General features: G+C 44.3%; 1 protein-coding gene across 1 annotated transcript; it reads left to right on the top strand.

The window, feature by feature from the left end:
- Nucleotides 1-5293: 5293 nt before the first annotated feature.
- Nucleotides 5294-23454, top strand: MCM10 (minichromosome maintenance 10 replication initiation factor). Its single transcript, XM_074825503.1, has 20 exons — nt 5294-5345; nt 5928-5980; nt 6793-7113; nt 7904-8008; nt 8606-8740; nt 9262-9436; nt 10251-10416; nt 11191-11358; nt 12758-12874; nt 14314-14513; nt 15488-15588; nt 16635-16736; nt 16847-16964; nt 17913-18141; nt 19681-19837; nt 20484-20602; nt 21484-21597; nt 22370-22515; nt 22732-22774; nt 23152-23454. The coding sequence occupies exons 2-20, from the start codon at nt 5974-5976 to the stop codon at nt 23233-23235; spliced, it is 2607 nt and encodes an 868-aa protein (XP_074681604.1). The 5' UTR covers nt 5294-5345; nt 5928-5973; the 3' UTR covers nt 23236-23454.
- Nucleotides 23455-24734: the final 1280 nt, after the last annotated feature.

Here is a 24734-nt window from a genome sequence, read left to right as displayed (position 1 = left end):
ATGCAAGAGAAAATGCTTTTATATCTAAAGAGCACCTATACTGGAGTAGGTTTATGTCAAGGACAAAACTATAACAAAATGCAATTGTAATTAGCTCCTGCTTGTACTGTTGTAATGGCTTTAACAAGAGACAGGGTGCTCTGACCCCCAAACCTTGCTCTAACGGGGGGGTGTACTTATCTGAGGGACTCATTGGTTAAAAAGTTATTCAGAATAAAGCCAAGCAAGCAGGAATTTGTGTCTCTAGATTTTAGGCAATTGCATATTCCTAATGCAGAAAGAAATGAGCAGAAGGGAAAAGGTGAGGGAGATGTCTTTTGTGGAGACAGTCAGCTAAAATCCCCCTGAAGGACTGTGGACCATAAGCTTCCCACAGAACTAGTGTGAGTGGAAGTGACTGACTGACTTCGTGTATCCAGGTTCATTAGGATAGTGCTACAGTCATCATAAACTGCCCCTGCTGTGCAGTCTTGATCAAAACCAAGTAATGAGTGATAGGACAAGAGGTGATGGCCTCAAGTTGTGCCAGGGAAGGTTTAGACTGGGTATTAGGAAGCATTTCTTTACAGAACGGGTAGTCAGGCATTGGAATAGGCTGCCCAGGGAGGTGGTGGAGTCCCCATCCCTGGAGGTGTTTAAGAGTCGGGTTGACATGGCACTTAGGGATATGGTGTAGTTGAGAACTGTCAATGTTAGGCTAATGGTTGGACTGGATGATCTTCAAGGTCTTTTCCAACCTAGACAATTCTGTGATTCTGTGAAAATACTAGCTTTTCAGCATTAGTCTAATAAAATGGTTAAATTTGTTTAATAAAAAGGACATGAGTTCTACTCAGAACATACTCAGTCGAGGTAAAAGACCATTGTAACATTAATTATTCACCAGGCAAGCCTCAAGTAGCCCAAAGTGGGAATTTCTGAACAGAAAACTGACATCTATGATGACAGTATTTACTGCACCCCATTGCAGGAGTTATGGGAAATAGCATTAGGTTTAGTAAATCACGGGAGGGACAAAGGAGGTGGGACAGAGCAAGATGAGTTCAGGACTTAACAGATCTCCATCAGCGCCATCTTGTCTTCATTTGAAAAGTACAGCTATTTCCACACCTGTTATGCAGATAATCACGTAGTACAGTTCAGTCAGAATATATATTGAAAGGTCTTAAATATGAGGACAAATTATGATATGACTACAATTAGCATCTGGGGTTTCTCTGTTTCCATGTACACCAGAAATGAAGAAAGCAATTGTCACTGCTGAGCTACAAAAGGACAGTCCCTTCCCCACAAGCACTACACCAGGGAGGTAAGACCCAGTGTTCAAGCACGTCTCCTCACACATCTGACACCCTCACCCTCAGGAGTCATGTGCTCACCCTCCCTGATGTGGCTTAAGAGCTGTGCCGTCTGTCCGTGAGAAACACGAGACTGCTCTATGACCAACAGCAACTGGTCTATGGCCTTTATTGCTGACTTACTTCATGGAGGGGTTTCACTTCCAGAACACTGGATTCCCATTTTAAGAGAGACTAGCTAAAAGAAGCATCCATTTTTGTCATTGCTTGTCCTCTCCTCACTGTTCATGGGGTCTTTGAGTAGATCCTAGGTCAGTGCTTTGACTGGTGAGGAGAAAGGGCATGTTCGGGCACCTGGGAGAGGAGTTGTGGTTTGGGGATGGCTGTTCTAGCATAATGGGGTACACAGAAAACTCCACTGGGCCCCCAGCTTCAGACGAGGTCATGCAAACCATCCTCAAGGAAAAGAAGTCAAGCTGTGGTACGAAGTCTAAGCGTTACCGCTGTCCATCAGTGATGGCTAATGGAGAGCAGCAGAGCTTTTCAGGTACAGGGACAGGAATGCTTTTCTTCCAAATGAAGGTAAAGACCAGGTCATGTGTGGCTGGTCAACATGCTTCTGTACTCTGGAGTTCTGACCATTGAAAGGATGGTACAACCTGTGAGAGATGCTTGTGCCGTGAAATTTATAGCTTGTGACGTTGAGCTAAGGAGAATGGAACAACTCCGTAGGAGAAAGCCTTAGGGACGTTGGATACCACAGCTGAATGGGCAGAGTTATAGCAGATGTTTTGTACTCATATGTGACAAATTCTCCTGTCAACCTACTTCCATAAATAAGTGCTTCTCCAAATTGTCATGTGGATGAAAATCCAAATCACAGAGGATAAAACACGCTGAACAGATCAATAGTGGAATTAGAAATAAAAAGTGCAGTGACTCAATATTTAACTCAATAATTTGCTTCAAACATAAAATAGAAACTATTCTAGAGCTGATTAATTCAAACAAAGGCCTCAATAGTGTAAGATCTGTTTCGCTCTCAGCAGATGAATATTCTTAAAATATGCACAAGAAAAATACCTGTAGATGTTTCTTGGGCCAAAGAAAATCTTTCTTCGGTGTACTTTTCATGTCATGCTGTCAGTGAATTCTCAGCTACCCATACCAGGAGAAACAATCCCTATTTTGCCCTTGTAATTAAAGTGAGGAGTTGCTTTTATTTTGCTGGTTGTTCTAATTATCTCTTGTAGACTCTGGATTCTTGACTTCTGTTAGCTATAGCTCATGTTCTCACACAATTTCATCCGTAATTTCAGGTAATGCAAGAGCTGACTGAAATTTGTTGTTCATCAGCTTGGTTGCAACCTTCTTCATCAATTACAAGTACTCCCAGCAGATGCAATCTCTTATTGGCTTTTAATTGGTTCCTTGCGACAGTAGGATTTATGGGCTTTTTTCCCTGAATCCAATTTTATTACAGGAGCTTTGTGATAGTTATAGATTCTGCAATGATCAAAATCCGATGGAAATGCTACTAGGCCAAAATCAAACTAATAGAATGATAATAGAGCTGATTTCATCTGAGGAGCATTAACCTTAATGGAAACACAGAAAATCAATGTGAAAGGCCAAAGGAGGAATTACATATGCATCTGTCAAGTCAAAATTAATCATTTTAAGAGGCTTCAGAAAGAGAGGGGATCTTAGCACAGGAATACTAACAGAAAGACATGGGCATTAGCTGAAGTAGGTCTTCACAGGAAGATAATAGGTCTAATAGTGCAAACCAGGAGGGACAAGGAACCACAAAGAATAAAACCACAATACACTGAAACCTGTTCATGCAACAGGGAGGATTATTTTTCTGTTGTTTTCGTCATAAACTGCAGTCCAGAGGGCAGATGAGCTATCATGACAGGTGGCCATGGCCAGCAGATGCTCATTAGCAAAGGTTTAAGAGTAATTCCCCTTTGTTTTCCCTTGGACGAAGATAAGATAAAATGTATTTTTGTTTTAAAGTGACTAGATGCTACATGTCCATGAAATACTACATGTCCGCGTATCTCTATATTTAACAAAGGACATTCTTGGTGTAGCAGCATGCCCCTCAATCAGTACCCTGACTTGATATGGAACAGGAGCCAGAAGCATTTCCTTATACTTCAGATTTGAAATCCAGACTGGGAAGGGCCCAGAACAGTCCTGTGGAGTGGGCTTGAGATTTGTGAGCAGCAAGGTATCTCTGGATTTCCAAACTTCAAGTCACGGGAGCATGCACGCCATCACCACTCCGGCCAGAGGGAGAGTAGGGGAACTTGGTGGTGCTCTGTGATTAGCCTGGGGCTAATTACACTGGCAACTAGCAGCCAGAGGGAGAGAAAATATGAAAAACACAGCATTCCGATGCCTGTCCATGGATTTGCACCCATGCCAAGATGGGGCACAAGGTGTCTCCCCACCTCCATCGTGGATGAGCAGCAATATGGAGGAGCACCCTCAGCCCCCACACGCTCCTCCCCAGCTCCTGTCATTATTCATTGCTCCGGCTCCCCTGAAACGCATTTGCATGAGCATCACGCAGGTCGATGCACACAGAATGAGTTAGCCCAGCATGTCTGGGCTAGGCATGTGGTTTTTCAGAGAAAACCTGAAAATGAAAGTGTCTAACATGCCATGCGCCGGACAGCTTGGTTGACAACTATTCAGCAGAGCATTTCAACCGCTCAGCGGAGCATTTCTCTCTTTGAATTTTTTCCTGCCATCTGCTGGAGCTTCTTCTTGATTCCTTCAGCTAGCACAGAATTTCTATCCTTAATTTGTCTTTCCTACCTCGCTACTGGTACCGCCGGCCTTAAATACCAGAGGCATCCTCTCTTTCTTTGGGTAGAACATACTACCTTGTGCAGAATGGACTTAGTGCAAGAGCCTTGAGATCCAAGCTCAAATCCTTCTGGTTGCGGGGCAATTTTGGGGTGATTTCTGCATATAATTGATACAAGGAGGAAGGGACTAGAGCAATGAGCTCATACATACTCATTAATATTATTTTTCACAGAATCATGGTTGCTCATACCAAAGAAATACTGAACCAGACTACAAATCCTGTCAACTGAACAGGGCAACAATACCCGAGTTTTAATTTGCTGGGTTAACACAAGTGATGAGATAATTTAGGTAATTCAGATGACTACGGTGCCTGCTGTAACCGCCCCTGGAGGTCACTCCGACCGGACACAGGCAGTTATTTACACCCAAAGCGGGCTCACCAACAGCTGACCCAGAGACACAGGTTTCACATCACCGAGCTGCCCCAGAGGCAGTGTGAGGCGGATCACATCGTCATCCTCACACCCGTGACCAGCCGCTCTTCCCTTGGCCCAAACCCCCTCCCCGCCTCCCACCCACAACCAAGATGGCGCCGGGCGGCGCCTCTGCTGCCAGCACTAACGATGGCGCAGGCGCGCGCCGCCGCCGCGCGCACCCCGGAGCTGCGGCCCGCGCATGCGCAGGAGGGGGCGGGGCCAGGTTGGAATTTTGGCGGGTGCCGAGGAGCGCGCGGCTGGTCGTGAGTGGGGCCGTGGGAGGGAAGGGCCGGGGGGTGCGGGGGGCCGGTACCCCAGAAAGCGATCCTCGGCGGGTAGAGGCTGGAGTGAGGGGCCGGAGATCCACGGGGAAGCCCTGGGGGAGGTTGGGGTTCCTCTGGGTGGGGGAGGCGGCCGAGCGGGGCGGGGAGCCGTGAGGGGAAGCAGGATCCCCTGTGAGGGGGCGTTGGATCCCGGGGATCCATGGGGAGCCGGGATGGGGAACCCGCGGCTGCTGTGGGGAGGGGGGAGGCGGTGGGCACGGCACAGGCGAGCTCTGCGGGTCCTTGGGAGCCCGGGACTGGCCGTCAGGAGAGGCAGGGGGAGATCCTGGGGTGACCCGCCGCGGCCGCCTTGAGTTTTGGTCCTTACTGAAAATTAATATTGTGGAGCAAGATCAAAGAGAGAACTATTAAAAGTGGAGTTTATGGGCAAAACAAAAGTCTCGGCAGCAGGGAGACCTGTAAGCACAGAGTTAGTTTGAGTTTGTGAGTAATCCATCCCCAGTGGATTTCTTTTCTTGTTATCCAGTCTTTCCTTGGCCATTTATGTCTGCCTCTGCTGATTATATTTCATGGACATGTGTCCATGAAATGAGGAAGCTGTGAGAAATGTAGAACGTATGCTTTTAAGAATAAGAACTATGTTGCGAGGAGTGAGCGAAACCCTGCTACCTTCTTCCATTTTCAAATCAAGACTGAATCCATTTTGGAACATTTGCTTTAGTTAAGTGCTAATTATGATTATAACAGGACTGATGAGATGGGAATGGTTATTACTAGGAGAACATGGTAGGCATTTCTTAAAATCTGTGTCTGTTATGTATGTAATGCCCTTACACTGCAGTGAGTTCAGCATAGGTCAGACTTTAGATGTAGAAAATGAATGTATGTGAGAGTTTTTAATTTAGTGGAGTCCTCATCTGCAGCTGGAAACAAAAACAAGCTGTTGGTTTGCAAATGATCAAATAAGGACCCTGAACACAGTATGTATTTCTAGTTGAGCTGTATCTACTTTAACAGTATCACTGTTCTTCCTGTAACAGAGAATTTTTTTCCTTGAGGAGCTCTTGAAGAAATCCTGGTGAAATCATGGACGGTAAGGAGGAAAGTACTCTTTTACTTTCAGTAGGAAAGTTGTCTTCTGAACAATATGTTAGTTAATAAGTTCAAGTGTCCAGAAAGCTTCATAAATGTTTTAGCAAAGGAAATTATGTTGCACTGACTTCACTTACGGAGGCCTTTGAGGTTGCCCCTTGCCTTCATTGTTGTCACCTTTTTGTGAGGCTCCTCTCTCCCTTCCTGGGTTTTGTTTTCTTCAGCAGCAAAGGCTGAGTAAATTTATATTGTTCTGAATTTTAGTTCTGCTCTGTCTGTCCCATTCCTTTCTCTCTCTACTTGATTTTCTTTTTTCCATTATTTGTCCCTTTGATCCATGTTTCTTTGCTTTCTGTTCTCTTCTTTCAGCAAAGCATATCTGAGGATATGCTTTCTTGCCTGCCTTGCATCTTCCTCTTCAGCTTCTGTTGTGAAAAGCTACGTGGGTGTCTCTGTAGAGCTCCTGGCTACACCTTTACAAGTCCCAAGGCTTTTCTTTGTAACAGCAGCTATCGTATAAGCAGCTGCATAGGAGGAAAAGCCAGCACTAAGTATTTTGCAAATTTTCTGCTGACCAGCCAGCCTGGATCATAAACTTAGTGTCTGCAACCACGTTTCCATCCAACCAGATGGCAGGAAGCTGCTTTATCTTTCTTTAGCCAAAGTTGAAGTAGTTTTTGAAGAATGCCACTTGCTGTTCTCATTTACTTTTGGTTGTCATTAGCTTGTGATTAGGGTATCATGGATATTTTATTCCATGGCAACTTTCCTCTAACTGGAAAGAAATAACGCTGAGTTTAATTTTTGCCTTAGCTGATGATGACTTGGATCTGTTGGCCTCCCTCCTGGAAGAAAGCGAGGCAACTGAGGAGGGGAATTCTCCTGAGGAAGAAGATCCCCCAGAGAATGAGGGGGGAGAACCAGATGAATACGATGAGCTCTTTGATGCAGAAGATGATGCGTCCTACACTGAGGAGGTCGATGCCGAGGACGATGTGATTGATGAACAGAAGGAGAACCTGGCTGCGCTGTTTGGAGATGTGGATGACCTGCTGGAAGAAGAGGAGGCAGAAAAAACTGTCCCCACTTCAGCTCCCAGTCAGGCAAAAGAGAAGACCAACCAAGAACTGCAAGGTTTCTGTAACAGCATATTTTATCAGTTTTATCACATATATCTTGTCTCTAGAGAGCTAATGTGCAGAAGGTAGGTCCTGCTGCTTCTCAGTTTAAGATGGTGCCCAGATAGGGAAATATAGAAAGTCCTTGTGAAGGTTTCTGAGTCCAGTTTTCAGTGCTCAGTGGCAAAATTCATCAAACCTATTTTCCCAAAAGAAAGACAGAAGACTGAAGTAAGCCAGGGAAACTAAACTAGGTCTGCTGAGCAGGATAGAGAAGGTTGCCTGTGTGCGGGCACCTTGTCTGAAGAGCAATGTTGATTTAGTCTTCAGCGCTGTTACCCTGGCATCTTTCAGCAGCACAGCTCTCCCTGTCCCCTAGGACTTATCGGCAGGAGGTTCTGCCATGCCAGTCAGTGTGGGAGCAGAGCTGGCCACTGAGCCTTCCCCTGTCCAGGCCACATATTTGATTATATTGGAAGCATTTCTTTATAGTAAGGAGTGCAATCATCAGCTGTTTAAGTTGTCTTATGTTCAACAGGAAAGATAAATGCAACATGGCAAGGAACATACCATGGTCAAGTTAAATATTTATATGAGAGAAATCATCTCCAGGTTGTACGGAAAAGCATCCCTTCACTGTGAGCTATGTAGAATCAATTAAATCTGTACTGTGGCTCTAGTCTTTGTTTTCTAAGTTCCTATGATGTAGTAAAACTGCCAGGCTTCCCAGGATCTCATAAATCCCTGTTTGCAATGGCTTCCCGCTGTCTTCATTATGATCCTTTTTCTTCTCCTTTCTTTCCTAGCTGAGCTGAGAAAATTGCAAGAGCAGATGAAGATGTTACAGGAGCAGTTGCAGAAGACTGCTATTGGGCAGCAATCCAGTTCAGGCCCTGAGAAGGAAACCCCTGGTAATGAGACTAATTAAATGGGTTTATGATTTGTTGGCCTACCAACATGCAATTTATAGGCCAGACTCTAGATAATCCTAAAGTGGGCACTGAGTAGCAAGGAGGAATGGTGGTCTGGTGTATTCCCACACAGGTTGTTTCTGCAACTACAGACTAAATCAGTGAGCTGCAGTTTTGGTATCCGTGTCATAGACTGATTCTAGATGGGGCAGCTTGCATGACTGAAGTGCTCCAGGGTCTTCTGGAAGTGTCCCTTCTTACTGGTAGATGTTGGTACACTCAAAATACAGCTGTGTTTGTTGCTGTAGCACGTTGGGTGTAGTAATGAAACTACATGGGAAAATTGGAAAGCAAAGGGATGTTCCTACTTTCCACAGCTTTGTGGTTTCAGTGACATCCAGAATTTTAGGTCATCATGGGGAAGAGTCATTGGGGCTTTTTCAGCTGTTGCATTTCAGATGCTGGCAACTTAGCTAAAGGGTTTTCATGTAGGACCCTGACTTGGTCTTGTTATTCAGAGAATTACTTAGTTTGGAGCAATTCTTAGTGTTTGAGTCCAGATCCTGAGATCTCATAATTTTTTGTTTCCTTGGCCAGATAAATCTCCCTGTCCACCCTTAAAGGAAAGGAAAGTTCAGAAGCTGCAAGAGTCTCCATGTTTCTCAGCCCAGCTGGGCAATCCTTTACCACCAGCCAAGCGAGGAATCCAGAAATCAAAGGCAGCCTCAGCAGGTACCATTCTCAGTCTGCCTTTTTCTGAAACACACTGGGCTTCTGTTGAAAGCCTATCTGGTTCACAGCAGCAGTGTGGACAGATCCAGGATAGTTTTACACTAGTCAGTGCACTAGTAGTGGTCTGGTCACAGCAGGACAGAGCTTACTACAGAGTTAATAATTGTATTCTTCACAATGGGTGCTGTGCTCTGTACTGCTATGGTTAACTTGGACACTGCCAGCAGTCTAGTTTACATCTGTGTATCCTACCCTTTAGCTTGCCTGGAAAATGAGAGCTCTTCTGGGAAGCTCCTCACCAGGCAGAACTCATTGCTTGAGTTACATGTGACTGATCTGGAGTTGTCAGTTCCCAGATGACTGGGAGACCAGTTCAGTACAAATAAGACAGTTTTACACCTTTTTCTTAAGTGTGTTATATTAAACTTCTGTCTCTGGTCAGTGTAAGTTAGTGTTATTTTTATTTAGAAGTTTTCTTTCATCATCAAGACTTTTTGCCTTGCTTTTTTTTCCTGCTAAAGAGAACAAGACTCCTCCTCCACGGCAAGTCCTCAGTCTGGCATTCCAGCCTCTCAAGTCTGCCACAGGGAACACACCCAGTAAGGTTATCAGAGAGAAGACTCTTCACATGCCTGCATGCTCCAGTGCAACGACTCAGCCAGTGTCTGTGGAAACCTTCTCGGGACTGAGATTAAGGTCAGCAGCCCAGCGCTGAGCTCTGTCTGGGGACATCACCCTCCAGTCACGGGAGAGAAAAAGCAGTTGCTCCAATGTCCTGTGGTGCTAGTGGCAAAAGTGGTGCATGGAGAACTGGACTTGTGATTTGATGTATATACATCATTTAACCATGTCAGATTAATCAGTTGTCATTAAGGGATATAACACAAAGCCACAGCATTGGTTGATTGATCAGTAAATAGGTAACATTGACTTTTGGCTGAGTACCACATTTCTAGTTCTATTTTTACCTTTCCTCTTTTCTAACAAAAAAAAGCTATCATTTTATTAGCACTGCCTTCCCTGGGGTGTCCTCAGTGGTAGAAAAGGGAAGCAGTGGGCATGTGCAAAGCCCAACTGTGCTCCAGTTGAGCAGATTTTGCTCGGCACTGAGGAGCCTCGGGAGCCTCCCGTGATCCCCATACTCCATGTGGCCACAAGAGGTCTCTGAATACTCACGGTGTCTTTCCTCACCAGAAACCACACTGGATTTCCAAACCATGCTCACACAGTCCTACCCAGTCATTCCTGAAATGTGCAGAGTTAATGCAGGTTCGGGGCTAAGTTGCACTGCAGCTATTTGGACAAAAACCAGCGTGATCAGTAGCTTTCTGATATTTGTACGGTGTCCTGAATCGAGTGGTTTTGTTTCAAGTGACCTCAGGGTGAAATAAGGCACAGAGAAGTTTTGTAGCAAGAGGTAGTCTCCCCAGGAAAATGCTGGATGGATTTGGTTCTCTGTCCGTTTATGCCAATGGATGTGTTCTCTTTTGCATGTTTTTGCTTGAACTAGAAAACCCCGGGTGTCTTCAGCTGAAATGGACAGGAAGATGGCTAACCGGAAGCTCATCCGACTGTCCCAGCTGAAGAGCAAACTTGCTGCAGAAAATCTGGAGGAAATAGACTGGGTAACATTTGGAGTCATACTGAAGAAGGTCACTCCTCAGAGCACAAATAATGTAAGTAACTCTGTTCTGTCTCCTGCCTAGTTCAAGTGAAATGCTGGTCTTCTTTCCTGAGAAACTAATTAGGTCTTCAACTTAATCGGCCAACTCCATGTAGTTAATGAAAAGCTACTGTATTAAAGATCTTGGCTCATCTGGTTTCATGCAGTAATTCTGCTTTTTGTCCTCAGGGTAAGTCCTTAGTTTATCTGGTGCGACTGTCCCAGACAGTAGCATTGGCTAATATAACCATAGCATAAATCTGTCTTAAATCTGTTGATCCACTGTTATATGTTAAATGCCAGTGTGAAAAAAAAAAAAAAAAGGACTGTGACTCAGTATTTCTAGACAGCCCTTGTGTTCTAAATGTGCCAACACATTCTGCTCTCCATCATTTCCCTAGAGGTCATTCTGTCCTAGATGGTGTACATGTCCTGTAGAAAGTCACTGATGAAACAGAGATCTGGATATGCCTTGGTTTTATTTGTTCAGTGGAGTAAAAAAACCTCTGTTCAACAAGTGAAAGTGCTGTCCAGCTTTAATATCAGAAAGATTGGTGGTAGCAGTACGATTGTGCTATTTTAGCCTTTAAAAATCCCAGAACTGGCTGTGTGGTGTGGCTGGAGATTCTGTGTCTAACCTCTGCTGAGGTTAGAAATTGCGCTTTTCTGAATTGGGAAAACCCAGGGTGGGGGAAATCAGAATAACTCTTCAAAAGCAACAGTAAGAGGGGGTGCAAGTCAGTGTCTCTGTACTGAGAGCTGAAAGAAAAGCAAATGTCTTTTTCAGGGCAGAACCTTCAGCATCTGGCGGCTGAACGACCTACGGGATCTCAATCAGTGTGTCTCACTCTTCTTGTTCGGTGATGTCCACAAAGAGCACTGGAAGACAGACCAAGGCACAGTCATCGGGCTGCTCAATGCTAATCCTATGAAACCTAAGGAAGGCTCAGATGAGGTGAGAGGATTTTTGACTTGCCCATTAGCTGTTGATAAAAACCCATAGCTGAACTTTTTCATATCCGCTTGAGATTTAGCTTTATAACACGTATTAAGGCTAAAATTACAGCAGTCTGCCTAGACATTTTGAATTGCATTGCGATATTTGCATGGTGTATGCTTGCTCCTGTCCTTTTGGAAGACTGAACTTCAAGAAGTCCTATTAAGCATCTAAAACCAGAGTTTATTCAAGTGTTTAATCTGCTCTCAATAGCAGTCGGCTCTTCCAGAGATGTAGGGAATTCATTTTCATTTCAGTTTATTTGGCTACTTCAGTGCAATGCTTATTTCAGCCTAGAGGTCTCTCAAAGCTGAAAGAGGTGGGGAAGCTCATTTCTCTCTTCGAATTTAAGCATGAGATATGATTGCCAAATGTTTCCTGGTTTCAAAATCACGACTGAGAAAAAGCAATATTGGATTTATTAAACAAATTATGTATTATGTAAGTTGATACATAGTAGTTCGCTTGTTTAATCAATTACTTTTAAATGCAGAACATGATGAATTATTTTTCTGTATGTATCAAAACACTTAAGGTGATCATTTTGCTAAGAAATTAATATTTTTAATATCTTTTTAATTGCACTGGAATGGAAACCGTTTTTGCTGACTTCTGTCAAGAGAAATTTCAGTCTAGTAGCTGGTGATGTAGTGTTTTGCATATTAAATTCTCCAAATGGAAAAATTAAGAATCTCATTAATTGTCTATTACGCTATATAATTGCTTAAAATTAACATGAATAAGCAGTAGGAAGTCCTGTTGGTGAGTAGAAAGGCATACCAGATTTAATGTAAGGACTGTATTTAACTGTTAAGAATGGCTGTTCTTAGCTAAAATGTACACATTTAGAACTACATTGAAACTGGCTTCTCAGAGTGTTTCTTACCTACAGACACAATTGCTAGTATCTTTGGTTGTGTGAAGTAGACAATCTTCTTGTACAGGAGTCAGTTTTGATTGCACCTAGACACATGGAGAGGGACAAAGAGCTCTTCTACATCTCCCCTTACCATCCACTGCCAAATGTGGTTGCCATGATGGTGTCAGAGCCAAGTAGTTTTACAGGACCATCATTTATAACACAACTAGATCTGCCTTTGCTGGTCCTTGGTTTCCTGAGGCTCTAAGCATAGAAATCCAATGTCTTTCATCTCTTTGTGAGAAAGAAATACACCTTTTTTCTTTTTAGCTGAGCCTTTTCTCAATCTGAACATAATGTGGCTTTCTTAAACTAGGCCTGCATTTTAAAACTGCACTGTTAATACCAGAGTTATCAAACTGGACTAGAGCCAAACCAGTGACATCTAGAAAGGAGCCCATCCAGTCCTCCTCAAGGCATGTTCTGATTTCTTTCTAGGTGTGTTTGTCTGTTGACCATCCCCAGAAGATCCTCCTCATGGGTGAAGCTCTGGACATGGGCACCTGCAAAGCCAGGAAGAAGAATGGTGATCCTTGTGCACAGATTGTGAACCTGGTCTGTATCTCAGTAGTTAGGACATTCTTAAGCTGTTGGTAAAAATCTGGCTGCTGATTTTGTACTGATGCTCTGACTCTTTGACTTGTTTCTGGATCTTGACTTAAAACTAGCTAAAGTGGGTGGAGAAACTGGGAAATCAAACCCAGAGGAGCTGCTGCTGTGATGGCACTGTAGTAGCAGCATAGTAGTTCCCTAAATACAAAGCTGGTGCTGTGGTTAAAAGAGATGGTCTTGACCCCTGACTGCCACCTTCTCCACACCCTTTCACTCCTTTGTGCCACTGCAAGCTTCCCTGCACTGCACTAGAGAACACATCCAGGGTAAAATAATAGGTTTTTCTTGGGAATGGTTGTGTCTTTCAGAGATAGTTTTAACCCAATAAGTTCCCTGGTCCAGTGTGCCCCACAAGCTGCCAAAATATTTATACCTGAACGTGGGGCACTGGAGATGAGAGGAAAAAGTGTTGGGATTTTTTTAAGGACAGTACTGACTTCTACTAGTTTAAAAGGACTTGTGGACTATGTCACCTCATGGCTATGGTGATGTTATGATACCTGAAAGGAATCCTGTCTAATTCAGAAGGATTATAGTTAGTAGGGCAGCACTTAGAAGGAGGAGAGAAAATGAAAGAATGAAGAACTGGGGAAGAACTTAAAGTGTGTGGAGTGGGAGGAAGACAAATACAGAAGGTACTTGTAGCAAAACAAGGCTGTGATTACAGACCCACTCCAGGAGGTGGCTGTGCACAAGGCTCTCAATGTCAGTGAGGTGTTCCAGTACCACCTGCAAAAAACTGTAGGTGGAGGCTGTCTGTCAGAAGAACCTCGTGAAGGAATTGGCTGTCTGTTTAATTAGTGACAAAAAATGTTTGGTTGTGGGGAAACTGTAGTTATACAAATCTGGGGCAGATGAATATCAACGAGAATAGGGGTTTTTTTGATTAAAAAGTTAACACCCTGAGTGAGGTTGTTTATGGCATTGCTGTCTTTGACTGGCAGGCTCACTATCTTCAGTTCTAAACTCTCTCAGATTGACACTGAAAACTGATGAATTAATTTGAAATGAGTGCATGAAATACCTTGCTGCTGTGTTAGTTTTCCTTTGTGTTCATACCAGTAAGAAAATTGCAGGCAGTTCAGAGTCAAGAGTACAGAATCTGGGCAAGAGGACCTGCGACATCAGTTAACTTGAGCCAAAGAATAGCCTTAAAATTCCTTGACACACAAGTTTTTTTTTCCAGTGATTAGGATGGGCAATTTCAGTTTAATTTTCATTGTTGGAGTGTGGGCATATGTTTGCTGAGTTGGTCAAATGCTGGAGTATGACAGTGGAGTTGTTACTTCAGTTTAGCCAAAGAAGGATGCATGTGAGTGAGAGGAATGAAGTAAATTGTAATCGCTAATGTTCTGCAACAGGCTTTTCCCATTTCTTTTCAGAACGACTGTGAATATTGTCAGTATCACATACAATCCCAGTACAAGAAGCTCAGCTCGAAGCGGGCAGATCTGCAATCCACCTTCTCTGGTGGCCGCATTCCCAAAAAAGTTGGTCGAAAAAATCCTAGTTTGAAGGAGAGACTGTGTCAGGATGGGTTTTACTATGGAGGTGTCTCTTCAGCAGCATATGCAGCCTCAGTGTAAGATAAACCCCTTATTTCCCTTGCTTTTGCACAGAATTTCCCTCCATATACAAGTGAGCCTGAAGCTATCTCCAAGGGGTTCTATTTAGTTAGAGATCCCTTTGACTTAACTACATTCACCAAATAAGAATAAATGCCCCATGTTTGGTGTAATCCTTGCCCCAGGGGATGACAGAGCTGCTATTTGATAGGAAAATTTTAAGTCAGCTCTAAGATGTAAGAGGTGTTTTTTACCTCTAAATTAATACTGCACTGTGAAGCCAGGTAGCATTGTGTTTCAGTAGATGAAATGAACTTTTTCATGAGATCCCAAGCATTTGAGTCTCTGACATGAGTAATTTTCAGTGCCATTCCCTTCCCGTATCTTGTTATGGCTCATTGCATTTAATCCCAGACTTGGTATATCCTGTATTTCCTCCTCTTCTCTTCCTTGACTGAAGTAATACAGTACCACTGTGTGTTAATGAAGAGATGGTAGTACACGCTGCGTATTAAGTGACCAACATCAGTAGGTCAGTAAGCATCTCCTAACTAATATGGAGGGGACAGGTCCTTCATCCAAATCCCCCTGAAGACAGCTGTGGAAAGACCAGAGTCACAGCTGGATCAAGCCCTGTGCTTGTACATGGCTTTCATTCCCTTACTACTACCCTCTGATAACTGGTGTGACTCCACAGTGATGAAGCAATTCCAGCCTTCTCTCTGTTTCTGGAACTAACTGTGAGCAAACTTAGCCATTACCTACATTTAGTTTTCTCTCAAGGCATAGGAAATATTTCAACCCAGGGAGAAATGGGAGATCCTAAACATGCTAGAATTTGGATTTAGATCCACATCCTTCCCAAGGACAGAGAGGGTCACCCTTTAGAGCGGCTGGAGTCTTGTGGAAGCACTGGGCTAGAGTTTGAGCTCCTGTCCTTGCTCTAAGCATGGGAAAACTCTGATGTTCTGGTTTTGTTTCCTCTTTCTAGTGCGGCAGCTGCAGTGCCGAAAAGGAAGATTCAAACCACTCTCTCCAATCTGGTCGTGAGAGGAGTTGATGCAATTGTCCAGGAAACCAGGCAGAAAATTGGTACCTAATTACCCATGTAGTCTCTTCACCCTCCAGATATTTCCAGGTTGATGTGTAGATGTGTCCCAGGACCCTGCTACTCACTGAATGAACCTGGCAATTGGTTTGCTACGGACATAGCTGTTTGCAGGCTGCTTTCTCAATTGATCAAAACTCCTCTTCCCTCTTGAGATCGCAGCTGCAAGGCAAATGTAACTAAGCAACTGTGTAGATCCATGCATCTTTTTTTCATCAGTGCCCCTGAATTAAGTCTCCTGTTCTGTCTTTGGACAGTGACAGAAGATCTTTGCCAGATTAATGGGAACTGGAAGTTGTAAGAACTTTGAACCAGAGAATTTATTTTATTTGATTAAAATAAATGACTTATGTCAATCTTGAAATCTTCCAAGGAATACTAAGTATAAATCAGAGTCAGGCCTGCAGTGCAGGGGACCTCCTGAGTACCCAGCCTATTTCTAGTGCTTTTCTTTTGTGATCTTCAAAGCATGTTCCTTTCCTAGCCTTTGGGATGTCACTGATCTTCTCCGCGTCCATTTCACTTCTGTAAAGCACTTACTATCATGCCCTCTTTATGCTTGTTGGAGAGCAGATGACAGATTATTCGAATTATGTGCTCTAGGTGCCACTTAGATGATTTATTCACATCTCTCAGTTACCTCAATTGCCTCCATTTCAGACAACATAGTGTGTGTCCTGTGTCTAGGTTTTAGCTGCTCTTAATTCTCCAGGGATAAGATGTAGTGGCTTCGGGCTTTCAAACATTCTAAAAAGGGGAACCATAGGAGCACCACAGACAGCCAAGGCTGAGGGGGAGCTGACTGACTGATGAAATTCCTGAAGGAGTAGAAATGTCTTTGTGATGTGCTCTGTAAGGACACGGCCTTGGGCAATGAAATATAATGTAGAAGTTGGCCTTGCTTTGGGGGGTTGCTCACTCAGGTGACCCACAGGGGCTTCTTCCAACCTAGACTATTGGACATCTCTAAAGCCAGGCCTGCTTCCCTTCTGGCTCCAAATCTGTTGTATTTCTGCCTCTTCCGCTCCAGGTGCAGCAAAGAGACCCATGCAATGTTCTGAAGAATTCAAGGAACTGCTGGCACAGCCAACTTTTGGAGCACGAAACCTCTGCAAACACTGGACCAAAGCAGGTATTGTCCTTTTGCCTGAAGGAAAACCCACTCCTGAAAACACTCAACTTCCTTCTGAGGAAACATTAGTGGCTTTTTATTTTGTTTTGGATTGTTGTTTTTTTTTCCAGATGCTGAAAAAAAGCAAGGAGGTAATTTCCAGTCCATCTCTGCTTCAGCACTGCTCAAGCAACAGAAACAGAAATTGCTGGAGGCCCGAAAAAAGCGATCTGAAGAGATTCAGAGGCGGTAATACATACTGACCTTCATAGGAAGGGTTCTGTTATTGTGGCCTTAAGTATAACTGTGGGAGGTGTTTTACTGTTTTTATTAAAACTTAATTTAAATAAAAATATCCCAGTATTCAGTGGAGAACCAAGTGCTGCAGCACAGTGCCCAGCAACTGAGAATCATGATAGGAAGAGGCTAATTAGAGTAGGAAACTGGGATCAGGAGTCCTGGTTCTGTTCACTACTGGCTTGCAAGGGTCTTCTGAACCTGAAGAACTGCCAAGTGTTTAGTACAAATCTTGTTAACAAACCTAAAAAGAACCTCAGAAGAACCACCCTGGGTGAGACTGAGATTGATGTAGCCAAGTAGCCTCAAAAGGCTCAACAGGAGCCAAAACAGAACCTGAAGGAGAATAATAAGACTAGGCACAATCGTTATGATATTTCCCCCAAATGCTCTTCCAGCCTACAACACTAGGTATTTCAGGGACTTTCCAAGCTAGAGGTGGTATCTGTCACAGCATCTCTGAACGTTGGATGGGGTTTTTTTCCCGTGAACCTGTCCAGACTCTTCACCATGAACTGTGTAAAGCGAAGCGTTTATGTGACTCCTGTGACAAGGAGTCCCGCTGATTAATTACCTGTTCTGCAAAGAAGCCTATTTTTGTGCTTTCAGCTCCCACCTCCCAGCTTCATTTGATACTTCTCTCTCTTTTTTTGTTTTGGAAAGCAATTAGTCATTCACTCCTGGTGACTTCAAGTCACTCCTGATTTCAGTGACCCAGTGGGTTCCTTACCTGTCTTGTTTTCCTCTCCTGAATGCCTGAACTGCTGCATGATTTTCTAGCAATAAAAGGCCAATTAGTGAAAAATCAGTCTGCATCCCTTCCACTCCTATCTACTTCTTAAACCTTTCTGTCTCTTTGACTTGGATCCCTATTTCAATGAATTATTCTTGTCTTACAAGGTTTCTCCAGAACACAAGTAAAGCCAGCAGCCCTGCTTTGCCATCCTCCTCCAGACAGTCCTCACTCCACTCCCCAAAACCTGGGGCAGAGTTTCCCAAAGCTGAAAAAATGTCAGCTCCTCAAAGGCCCAGGCTAGGCGCAGGCTTCTCAGAAGGAGAAGATATACTCTTCTTTGATGGGTCTCCACCTCCAGCACCCAAGCTAGACAGCTTGGCAGAAGCCAAAAAGGTAACAGCTCTTTGAATCTTGTAAGTATTAAGAGGGGGAGGTTAAGGGAACTTTGGTTTGGAGTTGCAGAAGAGTCTTCTATCAGGTATAGGCCAGCTCAGTTCTGATGTTAGTGAAGTTTCTGATTTGTGAAATCAGACTGGCCTATATTACACTACACAAGAAACCTGTGGTTCCTGACAGCTGTTAGTACCAAGATCCGTGCTACCATCCTGCCTACAGTCAACCTCCAGAGCTGTGGAACAGCTGCTAAAGAGGGGCCTCTGCAGAGCTGGTGTCTCTTGCTGGTTCAAAATCCACCTGAATCGGTCAGAAGTGGGTTGTTAGGGTCTGTCTTGTGTGTGTTGTTCATGAGCTCACTCTTGATCTTCTCTGGAGGTAAACCTCACTCAAGCCACTGACACAACTGGCAATTTCAGCAAATGCCAATTGGGAATGGACAAGGAACAGAGCAGCCTCTTGGGTTGGGACTGGGAAAAGCAACAGGGAGGTAGGGCATCTCATTTAAATTATGAGCCTGATGCTAACTAAGCTTTTTGCTGAAGAAACACTTCTTTATGAACACTTGGCAGCCTCTCTTGAGTAGAGCTGACTCTGTTCTTCATGACCCGACTTAGTCTGTTACCCCTTGGGCAAATTATCTTTGGAGAGCAGTTTGGAGTAGGTGTGTGGCTGTCCCTGTACTCTTCTTCATGCAGGTGGGACAGAGCTTCTCTGTCCACCAGTGGCTGCTCTTTCTGCTTTTGTGTTTTTGGGCTTTGGGACATCTTAAAGCATCAGGCTGTGGATAGGTACTGGACCAGGATGGGAGGTGCTGAAGTGATTTTTACAGAAGAAAGGAGAGTAAGGCCTGTTGCTATTGATTGTTTTACAAGCATGAAAACCCTTAAGTGCTGGGAAGGGTGAGGGGATTTCTGCTGAAAATCTCTGGAGTACTAAACTGCATATTTGTTCTTTGGCATTGCTAGTGCTGTGTATTGTGGGTTCTGTTTGCCAGGAAAGCAACAGTAAACTAAAGTAGTTTAGCTATGTTGTGCCATGAGTTTGGATAACTTTGGTTTCTAGCCAGAACAGACTGCATCTTTCCTTGGCACAAATCTATTCACATGTTTGTCAAAGAAACTTTTTTTCTTCCAGCAAGGAAGCATTCTGGGAGTATGGAAAGGAATAGTTGTATGCCGTTTTCTATTAATTCCCAATTATTACCAATTTATGTGGAAATCTCAAGTGATTTGATTCCTCTGGAAAACTTACTGATTTGTGAAGCAATTAAAGCACAGCTGCAGACATATCAAGTCTGGTAACACCCCTGGAGGAGTGATTTTATGGTTTGGGATGTCACAAGAGCTTGGGTGATGGGGTGAATTAAATGTACAGCAGAGCTGGGAATTTTGTTGGGCCTCTCTTTGACCAGGTGCATGCTCATGCCAGTGGATCTTGTCTCCTCTGTTTGACAGACTTCCTCTGCTAATTCTGAAAGTAGGAATATGGGAGCCAGACTGGTCACCAACACATTCACTGCTCTTCCCTGTTTTCTAGCTGGCTGCAATACACCGACTACGAGCAAAAGGCCAGATTCTTGCTAAAACTGACCCGAACAGTGTCAAGAGGAAAAGAGCTGATGATGACATCCTAGAAATTGTTGAAAGAGTTGAGAAAAATGTTGCTCAGCCACACGGTACAGAAGCAGAGAATGGTATGTAATGTTAGCTTCTAGATTAAAAAAAATATTCTTATGTCCTGTGCTATGACAAAGAGAGGCCAAGTTATGTTTATTTAGAACTTAAGGGGTTTGGTGCAAAGGCTAAACAATCTCTAACTCTATAGAGAGAGTGCAAGATGTAATCTCTGATAGCTCCCTATCCTCATCTGTTCCCTTTCTTCTGGCACTTGAGCATCTGCAATGCATGGCTGACTTAACCCAGGGAAACCAAGAAATAACCCCACCTGGGAAAGTACCTGAATTTTCTGGGGGAACTTGAGTTTGCCTGCTAGTGGTTTACTGTGTGTTCTTGGATAAATTGCTTAATTCCTTTAAAGCTTCTCCATCAGTCAGGGAGACAACACTGCTTGCTCCCCTGGGAGTAATGTGAAAATTCCTAGTACAGTGCTTTGAGAGAAGATGCAATGTTACATAAAAAAAGAACTTCGGGTTTTTATTTTCTGAAGCCATATTTGAACTTGGCTTCGTGTTCTCCTGAACTATGAAAGGCTGCTGTTTGACCTGAACATCTGCCTGAGAGACCTCAGGCTTCCAGAATCTCCTGCAGTGATCATGCTTAGAGATGGCAACCTTGTTCTGAACTTGGTCGCTGTAGGACTGAACCTTTTTGTCTCCCTAGCTATGGATGAACTGGAGCCTGCCCAAAAGAAACGGCGTGAGCAGCTGGCCTATCTGGAGTCAGAAGAGTTCCAGAAAATCCTGAATGCCAAGTCCAAGCACACAGATGTCCTGAAAGAGGTATGGTCTCAATCCAGCCATGACTGAGGGCTCAAAACTAGGGAGCTGTCTGGACTCTTCACAATGATTTCAGCAAGAATCAGGCACCCAAACATGTCACCAGATTGTCCTGATGAGTAGGGTCAGGGGTCTCTGAGCACACAGGAAGCAGTGCCTGCAAGTCAGCACTGTTGCCATAGCTGTGGTAAGGTCAAGTTGCCATCAGGTTTTTTGCTGTGTTTATAAGAATCGATGAAGTTTCCTGGTTAGTGGATGACCAAAGAAATCCTCCTGTCTTAAAACCAAATTATCCACCTGTCAAGAAATGAGGGACAAATTAGGCATCTTGGCGACATAAAGACGGCTGCCACCTTCATCTGAGATTCATGTAAGTAGTGGAGCCTGTGAAATGCCAGCAGTTGCCCTGAAGAGCAAAGGGGTTGGGTTTCTCCCATCGGCATCTTTGCTGAGCATGTTGCCAGAGATACAGCACCTCCAGTGGCACAGGGCTCTTGTTTTGGACACTTTGTATTGGTATGAAGTCCTAGTTGTTTAAAGGTCTTCTGAGGAATAATATTTTGGCTAAGAACCAATTCTATTCATTACATCTGGCTACCTGACCTCTCCCTGCACTGTCCTTGTAGGTATGTACTTATTTCAGTAGTACATGCTGTTGTGAAACCCACCCACTCATACACCTTGGAGGTGGCTTGTTTCAGTGTTGACGACACACAGCACGTGCACTGTATGAATTTTTTGAAGCAAGAGAGATTTGGTGTTTTTCTGGCTCCCAGACTGCGGTCTGCTTCAAGCAGGCCTGGTAGTAATTTGCTCTAAGGCCATTTATGGAGTGGCTTCTCCCACCTTTGTCTCCCCACAACCCTTTTTGTGTGCCCCCACAGGCTGAGGCTGAACTGCAGGAGCAATACTTTCAGCCACTGGTGAAAAAGGAAGAAATAGAAGAGAAGATGAGGAGCATTAAAGAAGTGAAATGTCGAGTTGTGACATGTAAAACGGTGAGTGAAGGGGAGCCAGGGTAACAGCAGTGGAGTGGAACATGGATTGTACAAAATGATGCTGGACCATCCTGCAGAGTCCCATCTGTCACTCTCTTGGCCATAGTCCAGTGCAAGGATCAAATGGAGAAAGCTTTGTTCCTTATGCCTTGCTGAGAGCAGCCCATGCGCTTAGAGACTGAGACGTGCAGACACTGGCCAGGCAGCCTTTAGGGCTGTGCTGAACATCTCAACTTGATGTTTGTGCCAGTGGGTTCCTTGGGTATTGATGTCCTGAAAATATTTACCAGTCTCTTCCCTGAAGTGCTTTGTACCAGGACCCTTCGTTCCCCATATTCTGTGACAACATAAGCCAAGTGCCTTGAAAACATAACACTGGGGGGGATTCCTCTACCTGGTTTCAGGGATTTTGCCATCAGGAAAAGGTGTGGAGCTTTGCTACAATCCCAAATGTGCTGAGAGGAAGTGGGGAGCTAGAGAGTTCCCAGAGTTTCAGCCCTTGCTGGACCCTCCCTCTCACTGCCTTTCCTATCTGTTTGGGGGCTGCACAGAGGGTCCCTGTGTGCCCCACGAGGTGCTGGGAACAGGTGGCAAAGAGGGGAGGATGGCATTAGAAGGAGCAACGACAAAGGGTGATGATCTCAGGCTGGTGGGCTCCTCAGGATGGGGGAGGACAGACATGCTTTCCTCTGAATGTTCAGGTGTTGCCAGCCCACAGAACAGGTCTCACGTGCTGCGGAAGCACTCACAGCTCTCTTCTCTTCCCTGACAGTGTAATTACACCTATTTCAAGCCTCTGGAGACATGTGTGCAGGATAACCACGACTACCACTGGCATGATGCCATCAAGCGATTTTTCAAATGCCCTTGTGGAAACCGAGCTATTTCCCTTCACAGGCTCCCGAAAAAGCCCTGCAGGTAGGAAATGAGATTCATGAAATAGTGACTGAGGCTTTTCTACTGTCCATTCACAAGTAACGTGTTAGGAGTCGCATAACCATGTCATAAAATGGGAACATTAGCCCTTGAGCATTAGCCCAGTGTGAGAAAGGTGTGGGGCTAGTTTTGGACCCCCTCATACTGTGCAGCAAACACACACCACAGTGGTCCTCACCTGCCACCTTCATCTTTCAGCGCCTGTGGCCTCTTCAAGTGGGAGCGAGATGGGATGCTAAAGGTAAGTGTCAACCAGCAGTTTCTGAGCACTTCTGGCTGCTTCTCTTGGTACTTTTGTCCCATGGTTTTCTTCAGTGCCCTTACAAGTTCCCAGCAAAACCAGGCAGCTCTGCATTTCGTCAGGTACACGCAGGTACCTGCAGGATTTGTTTTAGTGGACACTCTCTCCTTGCTTTCTGTTCTTGAAGCTTTGTTTTAGTTAACCGTGGGGAATTTGCTTTTGACCAAAGTTGTAAGAATTCAGAATGTCGAGGTTCCTAGGGTGTCTTTCAATATTTAATCAGATAATTTAGGCCTACCACAACTTCTGTCAAAGAAATGTCTGGGAGGCGTTTTACCACGTGCTTAACTACTTTTCTCCATGGTTCATGTTTCTAGGAGAAAAAAGGTCCGAAGATTGGTGGAGAAACACTTTTACCAAGAGGGGAGGAACAACCAAAATTTCTCAATACTCTTAAGTGACCTGGAGTTGACTTTTTTCACAAAATAAGGATGGATTTCTGTGTCTAACACACACATTTCTTTACTGGAATGCCAGAAGGATTCTGGTTTTAGGGATGAATAAGCAGGGGAGTCAATTCCTCATGAAAAAGACATCCACACAGTCTCCACCAGGCCACTGCATGGATATTCAGCTTTGATCTTTTTAAAATTGACTGAATAAGACTGCATGTGAATTACACATTCATGCCTGTTCTTTCTTACTGAGAACTTGTTTACAAGATTGAACCTAGAAAAGAGACATCTAGAGAGGAATTTGTACCAAGAAATCTGTAGGGATCCCACAATTTATGTTGAATGGCTGGTGTAGAGTGACCTCACCAGAATTTTAGGTGACAAATCATCATGAACTGTGAGCACTGTAGATTCCCTAGGTGCTTGTGAAGTTAATACTGCGGTGCGTAAATGCCAGCCTGACAAGGTTTTTCAGCTGTTGGCCGAAAAGGAGTGCGAGAGGGTTGTAGCCACAGAGCGGTCTTCACTGACTCCAAAATTACTTCCTTTGAACCCTTAAGAACAGATGTCAAACAGTTTGAGTTGTCTCCTTGGCTTACGTGTTCAAAACCCCTCCAGTGGCCTTGGCACAGCAATCCAGCTCTCTTGAATGCCCTTTCCCTACCACACAGCCTGTACCGCCTTCCCATCTACACAACAACAGCTCCCACTTTGAAAAGGATTTTAATGAATCCAGGACAGTCTTATGAGTGGTTTTAAGGAGCTGAGCAATTACATTTAATGGTTTTTACCCTTTTTTCTGGCATTTTAAATTTTCCTGAAATCTTTCCCAGCCATCACTGTGTCATCTTTGGCTGCTGGCACAGCTGCCTGGGGGACAGCAGCTGTCCCAGACCAAGCAGGACAAGGTCTCCAAGGGCTGGCTCCTGAGAAGGGCTGTCTTCATACAGGCACTTTTCTGAAAGCACATCTCTGTAGGGATACTTGTGGCCTTTGGCCAGCTTTTCTGGGACCTGATCCTTCTGCTGCCCCTAGCTCATGCCCAATAGGATCACAGGGTATTTTAAAGTGCCTAAAACCACTCATACCTCAGTGATTTGGTGAAACTGCCACCAACCCCCTTGCATGTCCCAGGGGCCTTGTCGATACCTCTTGTTTGCTTGCACAGAGGCTGGAAGAGAAATAAGTTACCTCATCTGAATCAACTGGACAGATTTACCTCAATATTTTGCACCCCTCATTTCCTACAGGTGCTTTTGCTGGGCAGCCATGCTTGGTATGTTACATTCATTTCAGCCTCGTGTTGGTACCCTTTGATGGGTGAGGGGTCACTGGTAGGTGACTAAATAGGTAACTGTGATATTGCTTGGCCCTGTCTCCTGTTGGTTCCTCATTCAGAATAAATACAGTGCACAATACAACACTCTCTGGGTTTGTATGGTGTCCCTTCTCTGAGGAAGAGGATGAGTTGCTTCTTCAACATCTTCATTTTAAGGCCAGGTTGG

The sequence above is a fragment of the Strix aluco genome, chromosome 5 (genome assembly GCF_031877795.1).
Source record: "Strix aluco isolate bStrAlu1 chromosome 5, bStrAlu1.hap1, whole genome shotgun sequence".
NCBI classification, from domain to species: domain Eukaryota; kingdom Metazoa; phylum Chordata; class Aves; order Strigiformes; family Strigidae; genus Strix; species Strix aluco.
This window is presented reverse-complemented; position numbering and strand designations above follow the sequence as displayed.